The sequence below is a fragment of the Etheostoma spectabile genome, chromosome 16, assembly GCF_008692095.1.
Source record: "Etheostoma spectabile isolate EspeVRDwgs_2016 chromosome 16, UIUC_Espe_1.0, whole genome shotgun sequence".
NCBI classification, from domain to species: Eukaryota; Metazoa; Chordata; class Actinopteri; order Perciformes; family Percidae; genus Etheostoma; species Etheostoma spectabile.
In genome coordinates, this window is record NC_045748.1 from 19579483 (window position 1) to 19593404 (window position 13922).

General features: G+C 40.4%; 1 protein-coding gene across 2 annotated transcripts in view; it reads left to right on the top strand.

Moving 5' to 3' along the window:
• Positions 1 to 338: 338 nt before the first annotated feature.
• The window catches only part of sgsm1b (small G protein signaling modulator 1b), a 26381-nt gene continuing 12797 nt past the window's right edge, over positions 339 to 13922 (top strand). Inside the window, exons 1-25 of one of the 2 annotated variants that reach the window (XM_032538821.1) lie at positions 339 to 588; positions 690 to 733; positions 3515 to 3590; positions 4398 to 4560; positions 4752 to 4904; positions 5251 to 5318; positions 5445 to 5587; positions 5796 to 5927; positions 6100 to 6224; positions 6314 to 6381; positions 6472 to 6635; positions 6761 to 6890; positions 7345 to 7471; positions 7556 to 7620; positions 7722 to 7867; positions 7996 to 8124; positions 8205 to 8378; positions 8529 to 8585; positions 9228 to 10466; positions 10549 to 10673; positions 10787 to 10869; positions 10957 to 11066; positions 11157 to 11253; positions 11367 to 11534; positions 11783 to 12230. In XM_032538821.1, coding sequence (XP_032394712.1) covers positions 582 to 588; positions 690 to 733; positions 3515 to 3590; positions 4398 to 4560; positions 4752 to 4904; positions 5251 to 5318; positions 5445 to 5587; positions 5796 to 5927; positions 6100 to 6224; positions 6314 to 6381; positions 6472 to 6635; positions 6761 to 6890; positions 7345 to 7471; positions 7556 to 7620; positions 7722 to 7867; positions 7996 to 8124; positions 8205 to 8378; positions 8529 to 8585; positions 9228 to 10466; positions 10549 to 10673; positions 10787 to 10869; positions 10957 to 11066; positions 11157 to 11253; positions 11367 to 11534; positions 11783 to 11871 — 3882 coding nt within the window. In that variant the 5' untranslated portion in view covers positions 339 to 581 and the 3' untranslated portion in view covers positions 11872 to 12230. Of the gene's footprint in view, positions 589 to 689; positions 734 to 3514; positions 3591 to 4397; positions 4561 to 4751; positions 4905 to 5250; positions 5319 to 5444; positions 5588 to 5795; positions 5928 to 6099; positions 6225 to 6313; positions 6382 to 6471; positions 6636 to 6760; positions 6891 to 7344; positions 7472 to 7555; positions 7621 to 7721; positions 7868 to 7995; positions 8125 to 8204; positions 8379 to 8528; positions 8586 to 9227; positions 10467 to 10548; positions 10674 to 10786; positions 10870 to 10956; positions 11067 to 11156; positions 11254 to 11366; positions 11535 to 11782; positions 12526 to 13922 lie in introns of both variants that reach the window. The other variant, XM_032538820.1, reaches the window with a different exon arrangement.

Here is a 13922-nt window from a genome sequence, read left to right on the forward strand (position 1 = left end):
TTTCTTGTAAATAAATCTTGATTAGAAATCAGCGGCACTTCAGATCAATTTTTACACAAGCGACAAGACTTTTGTCAGGGACTGTACATCTACTAGAACATACAATAGAATGGAAGCATACAATACGATGTTTTCTTCTTTTGGTAAGCTAATTATTTTAATTAGGCTTTCATAATTTGACCTGGGGCTCATTAACTGTAATTATGATATCTGTTGATCAAGCTCCAAAGATTGTATGGATGATGTGACTAAGAAACTTTTCATGGAAATATTCCAAATGTGTATTTGACTTAACAGAAGTTAGGCACAGTAAACGCACCTTGCTGTGTTACAGGGAGTTGAAAATAAGGTGTAGGTGTCGGTGTAGGCTAGCCTACTGTTAAATGTATGTGCTACTGTGACTTTAAAGGGGTGTTGGTTCGCTGAGAGAGAGGTAACAGGTTTAATTTAGTCGCTACGAACACAGCGTAGCCTACATCTCGGATCCTCTCTGCCTTTTAACCAGTGTTGTCTTTATTGCTTTCAAGAAGACATTCTCCAAAAAAGCCGTGCGTGTCAGCCGCTGCACCCTTCCTGGAGCGATGGGAGGTAGGCTACAGCCGCCGTTATTATTTTCCTGTCGTGAGCCTGTCATCATTTATTTCCCGCACAAGCAATCTGATCCGCTTATTCATTATGTTTTTTGACAGAAGCCGAGACGCGTCAGAAATTGCTGCGCAATGTGAAGAAAGAGGTTTGTTTCATTTTCTTTATTTCTCGCTCGTCACAGTTTATGTTGGCGATGCAAGCAATGTGGGTGGGGTGTGTGTGTGTGTGGTGTGTGTGTGGTGTGTGTGTGTGGGTTGGTGTGTGTTTGTGGCGTGTGTGTGTGTGTGTGTGTGTGTGTGTGTGTGTGCGGGCGTGGTGGTGTGTGTGCGTGTGTGTGGTGTGCGGTGCGTGTGGTGGTGCGGGTTGGTGTGCGTGTGCGGTGGTGTGTGTGTGTGTGTGTGTGTGTGTGTGTGTGTGTGGACATCGTCCATCGGGTTTGAGCCACGACTACGCCACAGGCCTGTTATTATAGAATTGTCAATTTATTTTACATAACAAAAACGGATGCAGTTAGGCGGCCAGAAAAATGTTTTAGACTGCGTTTTGACTGGCGTGATGGTGACGATGATAGTCGTCATGATGATGATGCTGATGATGATGATGGTGAGGATGCTGATTTTATATTAGGTGGGAAACAACACATTTAAGGAACGTGTACATATAGGCCTACATTTGTTTCTATCCATGCACCTGTTTTTTCATATCCTAGATTCTCTCTCTCTCTCTCTCTCTCTCTCTCTCTCTCTCTCTCTCTCTCTTTTTCTCTCTGGCTCTGTCTCTCTCTCTCTTTCTTTCTCTCTCTCTTTGAAGAAATCATGGTTATACTGTCATATTTATATAACACACCATCTATTATTCAAAACTAAAAGGTGTGACCTTGGCATCTGCCATTGGTATTTTAGTGTGTACTCTAGATAGCAACCATAAAATGCAAAAGAGTCCAACCCAAGCTGGGTGATTTATAAAAAACTGACACCTCAGACCTTTCCAAACTGCTCAGTGATTCCATGACTCCCTAGTGAGAGAAAACAGGATGTTTTATTCATTACTGCTGAGAAAGACCGGTGTTTCCAGTCTTATCGTGTCCGTGCTCCCCTCACCTGTGACTCATTGCCTCTTAAACATCCATGACTGGTGCTAGATCCTGCAGCAAGGAGGGGCTTTGTTGTGATATATAGATTTAAAAAATACAGGCCTAACTAAAATAATTGATTTTCAGTATTTACATTTGTGGCTGTTTACAAAGCAGACTCTTTCTTGTTGTTTATATAAGAACAGGGACATGGGGCTACTTGATTATGGAAAAAATAATAATCCCGATTATTTTGGTCAATATTGCAATCACAATTATTTAACACAATTACTCATTAACCTTTTGGGGTGATTATTTGCATCCTTATTCTCACAAAAATAGTCTTTTGATCAGAATAAAACCTGTTTTACTACTAAGTCGGTTAATGACAGTTCCAGATACATAACACAACGTGTATCTTTTCACTCACAATGACCACTACTATTGTCATTAAATTAATTAAACATTGTGTCAAATATGAACAATAATGTTGCCGTCCGCTAAGTTCTGCTAAGGAAAAATTGGTATGTGAAACAGGTGATTTAACGTCAACACCCGTTTTACGTAGTTTAACAACAAAACAAAATGCTGAGGGAACACTACTATGTTTTTCATGTTAGATTTGAGCGGTTTTTAGCTATTTTCCAAGCAATCGTTCTTTCAACGAATGTATCGCAAAAACACTGCGTAATGAGCAAAGTAATCATTTTTGACAATTACTCTGTTTTTGTGATTGCCGATTAATTGCCCCGCCCTACAGGCACACAAATCTGCAGTTCTGTGATTCGGTTTTTGTACATAACTCATACATCAAAAAAGGGTGGAAAAAAATCATCTTACTTCACGGACATACAGCACAGACAAAGACCAGCACACTTAATTGTCATGTTGCGTATACACAGAATTACTTTGTAGAACATGACCTTTACCAAAATGTTATGGTTTACAAGTGCATTTGCTAAAGTAAGTAAAAAGCAATACTTACTTCAGTTAAATGTCAACCTCTAAAAATGTAGTCATTGATGATGTAGATGACAGGAATGATAAAAAAGCTGACTTTTAATAGAATTATCTCAGGTTTGGCTTGGAGACTACAAATGTATTAAAGAAAGCCATTGTAAACATGGTCTTGCTTTGCTCGTTTGCAAGACCTGATGTCTCCTTCTTTCTCATGGGCGGGCCAAATTCTCTGGGCGGGCAAAGCAGAGAAAGGGGAGGTAATCTTGCTCCTTATGATGTCATAAGGAGCAGATTCCAGATTGGTCCATCTGAGCTTTCATTTTCTCAAAGGCAGAGCAGGATACCCAGGGCTCGGTTTACACCTATTGCCATTTCTAGCCAATGGGGGACCAAAGGCAGGCTGGGGGAACTCAGATTAATATTAAAATACATTTGTATGCCATGGGCCCTTTAAGCTGGAGAAGAAAATACTGGTGCCTGCATGTCACTTGCAACTTTACCAGAGGATCAATCGTAGGTGTCAAGAACCAAATTCCTCCAGAACATCTAGAAACAGAAAAAAAAAAAAAAAAGTGAGCCTTAGGGTTTCTGCGCTTTTCTTTCCATGCTCAAGTGGAAGTTATGAGATCTGAAAGCAGACAAAAGGACTTAATGTACGTGTTACAGTTTAAAAAAATATTGCAACAGTTGGTGCTTTAGTTAACACAATAATTAGCTCTTTATGTTACCCTCATAAACGTGTTGTGGAACCGCACTACTCCTTTCTTGCTCATCATATCGTCTTGAAACGTATTCCCCTATTGCTTCCTGTTGTGCTTGTTGTTTTGACTCTCTTTCACCTTATGTAACTGTGTCAGATTAAGTCTCGTCTCACCGTGTACCTTTCTGTCTTAGGTGAAACAAATTATGGAAGAAGCAGTGACAAGGAAATTTGTGCACGCAGACAGCAGCCACATCATATCCTTCTGCGGTAAATGTTTATTTTGTGCTTACACTGCACAATAAGCCATCTTTCTCAGGCAGCATGGTGTTTCAAAAAGCAGGGTACATGCTACAGGCCTTTTCCATTAGCTTTAATGCTTAACATTAAAATATGAATTAGGCTATAAAGAGGGAGAGTAGGCAGTACATATATTAATTTTGTGGCATCATTTTGTTTTGTGCATCTTAAAAAAAGGTCTTTTTGCTAAAATAGTTCAGCCTTTTGTAGCCAATTTCAGAAATTAAAGTACAGAACATGGTCTAAGCCACAGGATTGTAGTTGTCACAACCACATTGACATGATGGTTGAAATCAATTTGTGACCAGATTCCTACGAGGACACACTCACAGTGCAAAACGGTCCTTTACAGTCTGTTCCTGCAATATAAATCCTAACAATTGTTTTTCTTCATAATGCTATTAGTCATGTCTTCGTATATTTAATAACGTGGATGGATGTAGGCTAACACCCTTTAAAGGTGTGATACTAACAAGGAGTGAGGCATGTGTGATGCACATCCCTCATATCCTAGCAACAGGAGATATGTGTTACGCAGATTTCAGTCTATTTCTACTCGCACTACCTGTGCTTGCTTTTCACCTGTTTATTTTTAATACATTTATCAAGGCTTGAAGCTTTCACAAAGAGGAAATTATATTATGCTCATTAGGTAAAAACAAAACTCAACGGCAAAAGAAAAATATACAACCTTTAGGAAACTATAACATGAATAAAATTGAAATGGAGAAAAAAAATCAAAATATTGACTAATGCTCTGTGTGCTTGTGTGTGTAGCTGTAGTGGAGGCCTGCATGCTCCATGGACTGAAGCGTCGTATTGCAGGCCTGCTGTGCAGTAACAAGGTCGCAGCACTCTTCATGAAGGCGGCAAAAACCTTTTCTCCTGCGGAGGAACTCTGCCACAAGGTCCAGGAGCTGGAACAGCTCATCGAAATCAGGTGCGATGTTAACCTCCCTATGAGATGGCAGTGACATGAAATAATTATTCACCATTAGTGTATATCTCTCCCCATTTGTGTTTTACTTTTATGAGCTAATATTCATCCTAATCCTTGGTCTTGTCCTATATGTCTGTTCATTTCTAATAAAACAGACATCTCATCTGTTAGGTTTCTTTATTGTTTTTCAGCAAGCAGAACAATTCTTCAGTGAGTAATGACCGCAGTCGACAATCCAAGTTGGCTAACCTCCCTCCTCAGGCACTCAAACACCTGTGGATCCGAACTGCCCTGATGGAGAAGCTCCTGGACAAGATTATCCTATACTTGGTAGAGAACAGCAGGTATTTCAAATACATCATTCAATGCAATTATAAGCTACTGGCTATAGAAGATTATATCCTCCATTCAATGCCATATTTTTACTCCTGTAAGAACTGGTTCTTCTACCGATCCCAGAAGCAACTGCAGGTGTCTGTTTTTGTTTTTTTGTCCATCTCAGCTTCAACGGTTTTCAACATCTTTAATTTCATGCAAAACATTTGATTGTTCTAGATTTTCTGCTTTCTCCTGACACCGTATGTTAACATCCCATACTATGTGGTTACAGCTGTGATATGCAAACAGGAAGTTGGTTGTGATTTTAAAATAGTAAAATATTCTAAATGATCTAAATATGTTTTTCTGCAGTGCCTTCTATGAGAAAGAAGCCATGCTGATGGATCCTGTAGATGGACCAATTCTTGCATCTCTATTGGGTATTGATAAACCGCACTGACCGTCACATGGACCACACTAATTCTCTAACTTACTAACTTTTCGTTTATATTATTCAGAATTTAAAACATCTAAATTACTATAAACTAATACATCTTGTTTTACAGTTGGCCCTTGTGCTTTGGAGTACACCAAAGTTAAGACTGCAGACCATTTTTGGACGGACCCTTCTGCTGACGAGCTTGTGCAGCGGCATCGCATCCACAGCGGCCACTGTCGGCAAGATTCACCCTCCAGACGGCCTGCCCTGGTGAGATAGAGAAAAAATTTATTGATTTTCCTTGAAAATACATCTTTTAGTGTGGTTAATGGATATGGAGTGCTGGCATAAAGCCTGCCATCTGGCATGTCTCTCTTGCAAGATGTCAAGCTCTCTTCTCCCCTTCCGCTGACACAGCGCTGTGGAGATAGGGCTGGGCTGTATGTAATACTTCTGATGTCTTCTTAACCTGTATCAGATCCAGAAGAGACAGTCCAGTGGTAGCATGGATGATCGCCCACTCATGTGGGTGAGGGACTATGTTGAATCACTCCACCAAAACTCCAGAGCTACACTTCTGTTTGGAAAGAACAATGTCCTGGTGCAGCCGGTACGTTTTCCTTTTGCTTATATCTTTTTATACAATAACAATACAATCCTTTAAGAGAGGCTTGTTCACTTTCTGATGAACTTGGGTGCATCTATTAACTGATTTGTACCTAACTTATCTAAACCGTGTTGCAGACATGTTGTGATCTGAAAGCTCTCACTTGTGTCTGCAGAGAGATGACATGGAGGCCATCCCAGGCTACCTTTCACTGCATCAAACTGCAGACCTCATGACACTGAAATGGACTCCCAATCAGCTGATGAATGGCAATGTGGGGGAGCTAGATTCTGAGAAAAGGTTAGGCCGATTAAACCCAATCTAATTAAAAACAAACTTGTTTTTGCTTAGTTGACTCAATGGCTCATATTTTCTCATCCTTCATTCAGTGTTTATTGGGATTATGCTATGACAATTCGTTTGGAGGAGATTGTGTATCTACACTGTCATCAGCAAGGTACGGTAATCCCCTTATAATGTTTTAATTAACAAAAGTAGGAGTTTTAAGAGTTCTTCATCTCGTCATTCATTGTGTTCATTTCTCCAGTGAACAGTGGTGGGACGGTAGTCCTGGTGAGCCAGGATGGGATCCAGAGACCCCCTCTACATTTCCCCAAAGGAGGACACCTCCTCCAGTTTCTCACCTGCCTGGAAACCGGCCTGCTACCTCACGGGCAGCTGGACCCACCACTCTGGAATCAGAGAGGAAAGGTCAGCATGAACAGAGAATAATGAAATACTTCCGTGGCTTCTTTTTTTCAATAATTGATGCAATGATTCTACATTTGCCTACAACTATGATCTTTTGTAACAGTCTGTTGCCTTTCTATTGCTAGGGAAAGGTTTTCCCCAAACTGCGAAAGAAGAGTCCACACGGCTCATGTGATTCCGTATCCGATAAGGAAGATGATGAAGCAACCGATTATGTGTTTCGAATCCTTTTTCCTGGCATTCAGATGGAGTTCAGTAAGTGTCTTTAATCTTCCTAATCTAATAAAACATCATCAGCGATTACATCTACGCTTGCATCATTTTCTGAAGACTGATTTACAAGTACAGTTATATTTTGGATAAATCTGTTTTCCCTACGCATATAGTCAGTGTACATTTTCTAATGAAGTTCTCTCTACTGCTACATTTCATGTCTGCCTATTTAGTGCCTGTGTGTCCATTTCACATTATAGTCCTGTCGACAATAAGGAGACGTTGCATGGACATACAGTAATTTGTAAGCCACATCTCCATCTCCATCTCCATCCTTTCACTTGGTTTGTTTTTTCCATATTTATTTTTTTACATTTTTGTTTTTATTTGCATACATGCACTGTTATGTCCACCTCTATTGGAATTTCATCTGGTTTTGCTTGCTTATGATGATGACAGTAGCAACGGTAATGATATGGTCTTTGATGCTGTGCAGTGGCCCTAGAGCTGATGGACCAGGGCGTGAACATGTGGCAACCGACACCCAGAAAGTCCTCGTGCTTCTCCTGCTCACAGAATGGCTCCTCTGATGGCTCTCTGCCTAATGGCTGTAATCAGGAAAGGTAAATATTTCCTTGGGTCAGGCTCAGATATAAATTCAGATTAATCCGGTGGACTAAGTTTGTGCAATTTTTCTTTTCCACCAGGGCTCCCTTAAAGCTCCTTTGTGACACAATGAAGTACCAGATAATCTCCCGAGCTTTCTATGGATGTGAGTACAAACAACTGTTAACTTTCATTCATTGGGAACTCATTTCATTCCTTGGAAAACAACAGAACATGTCATTATGAAAATATGTATTTCCTCTCCAGGGCTTGCATACTGCCGTCATCTGTCCACAGTTCGTACCCACCTTTCTGCTTTGGTCAACACCACTATAGTTGACCATAATGTGCCCTGTGATGCCCGAGGAGGCCTCTCTGTGGAGGTTTGGGGCCAATTCCTCAAGGACAGCTCTGTAAGATTCACTCCAAAACACCATCCCATGAGATATAGTTTGCTGTGAATTAACAGCGTTAAATGCTTCTCTTAGGTAGTGTGTGATTTCAGTGTGCATTGATAAATACCAGACTTACTCTTGTCCAGGCGTATAAGGAAGAAGAGTTACACAGGCTTGTGTATTTTGGTGGTGTGGCTCCTTCACTACGCAAAGAGGTCTGGCCCTTCCTGTTGGGACACTACCAGTTTTCCATGACTGAGAAATGCCGGCTAGAGGTAGTTCTGTCAGACTGTATCATTATAAGGTACACATATAAACCATTACTATCTTTGTTTACAAAAGGTTTCTGTTTCAGATTGACGAGCAGATGCGGGCCATGTATGAGCAGACTATGAAGGAGTGGCATGGTTGCGAGGCCATTGTCCGCCAGACGGAGAGAGAGAAACATGCCGAGGCCATCGCCAGATGTTCATCTGGAGCCAGTGTGGAAAGAGGACCAGTGCAGCGGGACTCTACCATCAGTACAGATGCAAGTTTGACCTTTTGGCCTAAAATGTGCTGCCTTATGTAACCATTATCACAATAGACAAAAAAATTATAGTATTATGATATCAATTCTAAGGCAGTTTCTTGACAGTCGTGCTTTTTGTCTCTCGTGTGATGCTTTTCTCCACTCCAGTCGTCTCTAAGTAGCAGCTCAGATCAACAGAATGCTGATTCCACCAGCAGCGCACAGGTAGTTTCTCATAAGCATGAACATTACAACAATTATCTCTAACACCAGTGTTTTCCCCATGTAATAAGTTAGCTCACTTATTGTGTTAGCTCACTTATTACAATGTATTACTATAATATCCTCCATTTCCCAAAGCATATCATTACTTTATATATTGATTTACTACCTTCTATTAAAATTGAATTTAAATCAATTTGCAGGAACTTGTTTGGTATAGGTTAAGAGTGATATTAAATGTTGTATCACCTTAATTATTTGTCACAAATATGTTATTGTCATACATGTCTGACAGTTCATAGTTCACTGGCAAAACAAAATTCACATTGATGAGCTTAGTTGTCAGAAAGTTAAAAATATAATTCTAGAGTAGCTCTGTGAGGCTGCTTTTAGGAATTTTGTCATTAATCATTCAATGGACAAAATTAATTCTTAGCAGATTGTGGTGGTAGATGAAAAGTCAAAGGATTACCAAAATGATTGTTGTTGATATATTTCTCAACAATGGAATATTTGCAGCAGTAGTATATCTGATTTGTAACTAAAGGGCTAACACATGCATAACCATTGGTGTAACATTTGTCCATGTCATTTCTATTGGATACAAAATGTATTGCGTGTTCACCACTTTCCTTTGGTTACTAGGTATGTGGATCAGTTGAGGCAGTGGATCAGATTGAGACTGAGCCCAAGGCTGAGGAAGAAGTACAGCACAATAATCCACTGAAGGACATCCCGAGTGACACTGTAGACCCCTCACAACCTCCCTCTAGCAGCCCCTCCTCCGCAGGTCTGTCAAATCAACGTCCAGTTTCAGAAAACAGCCCTCTTGTAAGAAAATCAGCTGTTGGATCTGCACCCTCTCAGCAGTCAGAGGAAGCATCAGAAGTCTTACATGACAAAACTACAACTGGATCACAGTCAGGACGGGAGGATGTAATGGACCCAGTAGCCAAGGACGAGGTTTCAGAGACAAAGATGGAGACCGTCTCAGAAGGTGAGGTGGTTAAAGACTGTTGGATCAGTAAGTCACAAGAGACATCTGAATCTGAAGAAAAACCTGAAGTAGAAGAAACAGATAGAAAAACAAATGACAAATCTGAAGATTTAAAAGCAGTAGAAACAAATATGAATTTAAGAAGTGTTCCAGAGAGCACTAATGTTCTAAAGCTAGAAAGAGAGATTCATAATGAATATTTCCAAGCGCCTCCACTCGGGCAGACCTTGACTTTTCAAGCACATAAAAACAAAGATCTGGAAGTGGAGTCAATATGTCCGCCGGTGCCTATAGCAGAAAAAGATACTAATCCGGAGAGTGAAAAGAAGCCAGTGATTTCTGAAAAACCTGATCCAACTTCTGAAAAAAAGGCCACAGAGGCAGAAGGAAGCCATGCCGCAGCAACAGTTTGTGACTTGGCGGAAATGAAAAAAGCTGCAGAAATTCCATTTGAGAAACCTGGTTCAAATTCACCTGTCAGACAAGTTCTGAACGCTCTCCAGTCAGCGTCAAGGGGCAGCCTTTCATTATCGTCCCACTCTCGGCAGTCTCCAGACACAGCAGATTCAGATGACTCTCCTTCGGCCCTGGAAATGGAAGACATTCCTGCAGGGACATGTGTAACGTCCGACGTTATTAAGGCCAGGCCTTTGGCAGGTCTTGCTGCACCTCTTATCTCCCTTGCGCAAAGACAGAAAATGGCATCAGAGGACCCCATCCTAGATCACCATCTGGACACAAGCTGTAACACCAGTCCTGAGGGCACCGACCTGGGCCTTTCTGAAGAGGAGCCTGAGATGGAAAATGTGCTCACTGAACCAGAGTCTGCTGCAGAGGTGGGAGGAGACACCAATCACGACGAATCCTCAGAAGAACAAACTTATTCTGTAAGCATTACACTTTACATAAGACAAACGTCTTCTTTTGATCATCAGCACGGGCTAACATAATTCACTATTACTTTTGTAGCAAGAAACACTGGACATGTACTTGATCAATTTACATCGCATTGACAAAGATGTAAGACGTTGTGACAGAGCATATTGGTACTTCACTCCTGAGAACCTGGAGAAGCTGCGCAACATCATGTGCAGGTAAATGTGCCGCCATGCTGAATAGCTCTGAAATTTTCAATCCAAAAACAATAAAATCTGAAAAATTGAGTCAACTGTGCAATAAAATCTGAAAAATGTGGATGTCTTTGCAGTTACGTGTGGCAGCATCTGGACACAGGTTACGTCCAGGGCATGTGTGATCTGCTGGCTCCTCTACTTGTTATTCTGGACGATGGTCAGTGACACTTTATCGGTATGGACTTTGCCTAAATGTACATAAATGTCTAAATTACTCACTTTTTTTAACGTGTGTGCTCCCCAGAGGTCATAGCCTTTAGCTGTTTCACTGAGCTGATGAAGAGGATGAACCAGAATTTTCCTCATGGAGGTGCCATGGACTCTCACTTTGCCAATATGCGTTCTCTTATCCAGGTATGTGCATATATGTGCACAAACATACATGTGCATGTACAGTATATACATCAAAGCTATAATGATGAAAATGTGTTTTTATACCAATAGATCCTGGACTCTGAGCTGTTTGAACTAATGCAGCAGAATGGAGACTACACACACTTCTACTTCTGTTATCGTTGGTTTCTACTTGACTTCAAAAGAGGTGGCAAATGCAGGCATCATAACAATTGCTTGAATTGCTTGTTGAAGAGAATTTAGCATTTCACATAACGTGATACTGAATGTAATGTTTCTATTATTTATTTTTGTACACAGAAATGGTGTATGAGGATGTGTACTCCGTGTGGGAAACAATCTGGGCAGCCAAGTACACCTCCTCTAAGCACTTTGTGCTCTTTATTGCTCTGGCACTTGTGGAGATGTATAGAGACATCATCCTAGAAAATAACATGGACTTCACAGACATCATCAAGTTCTTTAATGGTAAGACGAGATAAGAGAAACACAAATGCAACAAAGAATTACCAGAACTTATGTATAAGTACACTAGATTGATATACAATTCGAGTAATCAGTTAAAGCAAAGTTAACCAGTTGATTAAGATGATATTTCAGCTATGATATTATAGGATACTTTCTTAGTTAGGAGAAAAAAGAATATTAAATAGCTTCAATATTGTGAAGCAATTTACCTCCTGTAAGTCATGATGGGGCTTAAATTCTCTTCTCAGAAATGGCAGAGCGACACAACGTCCCGCAGGTCCTGATGATGGCTCGAGACTTGGTCCACAAAGTGCAGACGCTCATAGAAAACAAGTGATGCAGGATGCTGCTGTTCTGCTGCCGCTCCCATGTTTCTTTGTGCAAGCTAAATTGTTTGGAGATACTGACAAAACAACACAATAGTCATGTGTTCAAGAGGAAAGGAATACATGTTAACGAAAAGTAGTGTTTGGAAAGTACTGAAACGACAACGGGTCAATATTCTATGATGATTGCATAACAACTTCTTCCCAGTTGCTCCTTCTACGTTCAGGGGAGATGCAATTGTTGCCAGTAAATTTTATTTTTAAAGCGTTTATGTTCACCTAGTGAATGTACCCTTGTTAAAAATGTTTCAGGATGTTGTTTATTTTGCCTTAAATTGAGCCATTTTCAGGGATACAAGCAACCAAATTCGTAACTATATTGTTCTTCTTCAAGGTTGATTTTGTTTAGTTATACTTACCACACATCTTGTGATGCACTTGAGTATATTTTCATAAATACATTTTTGCTGAAATTGTAGCTACCATGATTAGACATCTTGTGATGCACTTGAATTTGTTTTTTAGTAATAATATCTGGCATTATTAAATGAATTGATTTAGTAAACGTCAGAAGTACAGAAGGTTGTGTGCTCCACGTAGCATGAGTGGTTTGCTTCTCAATAGCCATTTTGAGGACCACTTGCTGGCTTCACTGCGGCTTGATGGTCCTTATTCTACGTATTCTTATTCCGGCATGATTGCACATAGTTTGTGCCATGTCCTCTGGTACCAAGTTCTCATTCTTTGTGTTCCTTTTATTTCTGATCTTGTCTATGCATTGAGTAGCTTTCATTGCTGTGCGGATTGGGCCTTTGATACTGGTTTGAATGCTCAGGCTGCAGAATTTAGCTGACAGATTCTACTTCCTTGCAGCATTGCAATTTTGCTTTCATGATTAATTTTGATGTGGTGGTAAACCTGAAAGGGTGAGCAGGGAGGGCAGCATGCTTCCTTTGCACTCATTACTTCAATTGTTCACTTTCACCTTGAGATCAGTTAAATAGTTATTTGCCTTTTGTCTTGTCCTTTGAATCTTGTCCTGAGTTAATATGAAAAAATGTCTCTTGGTTTCCTTGTCTTTAACACACTCAATTGCAGTATTTTATATGGCCATACTTTTGGCAACGAGTCTTACAATAATTGATAATATGTCCTGGAGTAACTGTGCATTTATTTTCATTGTTACCTCAAGATCCCAGTGTTCATGCCTGTTGAAAAGGAGCTCTGCTTGCTGAACCTCATCAAGTCAGCCATTTGAGGCTTAAGCCACTATTACGTTTATGGATTCACTTTAGCCTCAACAATTTCCTCCACTACATTTTGTTTCCTGTAGAGCCAGTGTAGCCATAAAGCTCCTTGGTAGGCAAACCTCCTTCTTTTATTCAACCGAAAAAGCAGTCAACATGTGCAATGCCTGATGGATTTTATCTGAAGCCTTCCAGCTCCTTGGAGGAATTTTTTGCCAGACTGTAATGCTAACCAGATTTACAACTGCACACCTCCTCTCACAAGAGTTTCTGTTCATTTTAGTACAGTGCTGCTTAGACTGTCGTAACCTCAGCTACTTGTAAATTTGATCGTTTTGAAGCCCTCATCAGGTTTTCACAGTCTAGTAAGTAAGGTCACGTTATTATACTTAAGGGTTAGTTCAGTGGTATGTAGCCATGCAGTTAATTTGGTTTTGGCTGAAAATAAACTTTTAACACCATTGTATCTTTCCAGAAACAATCATAACTTTTATTTATATAGCGCCTTTCATGAAACCCAAGGACATTTTACAGAATTACAGTGGCTATACAACGGTAGGATGTAGGCTGTGGTGAACAAGTGGTGTTTCAGAAGTTTTTAAAAAATGTCCGGGGATGTAGCATTTCGAATATTTGCAGAGTGGGTGTTCCAGAGGGATGGGACTGCCACACTAAAGGCGGGATAATGGAGTGATTTGTAGGTCAGAAGGAGGATTTTATATGTGATGCAGGACTTAATTGGGAGCCAGTCAAGGTGGATGAGGGTTGGGGTGTCTTGGTGTGGGTGAGGACCCTGGTGGCAGAGTTTTGGACAT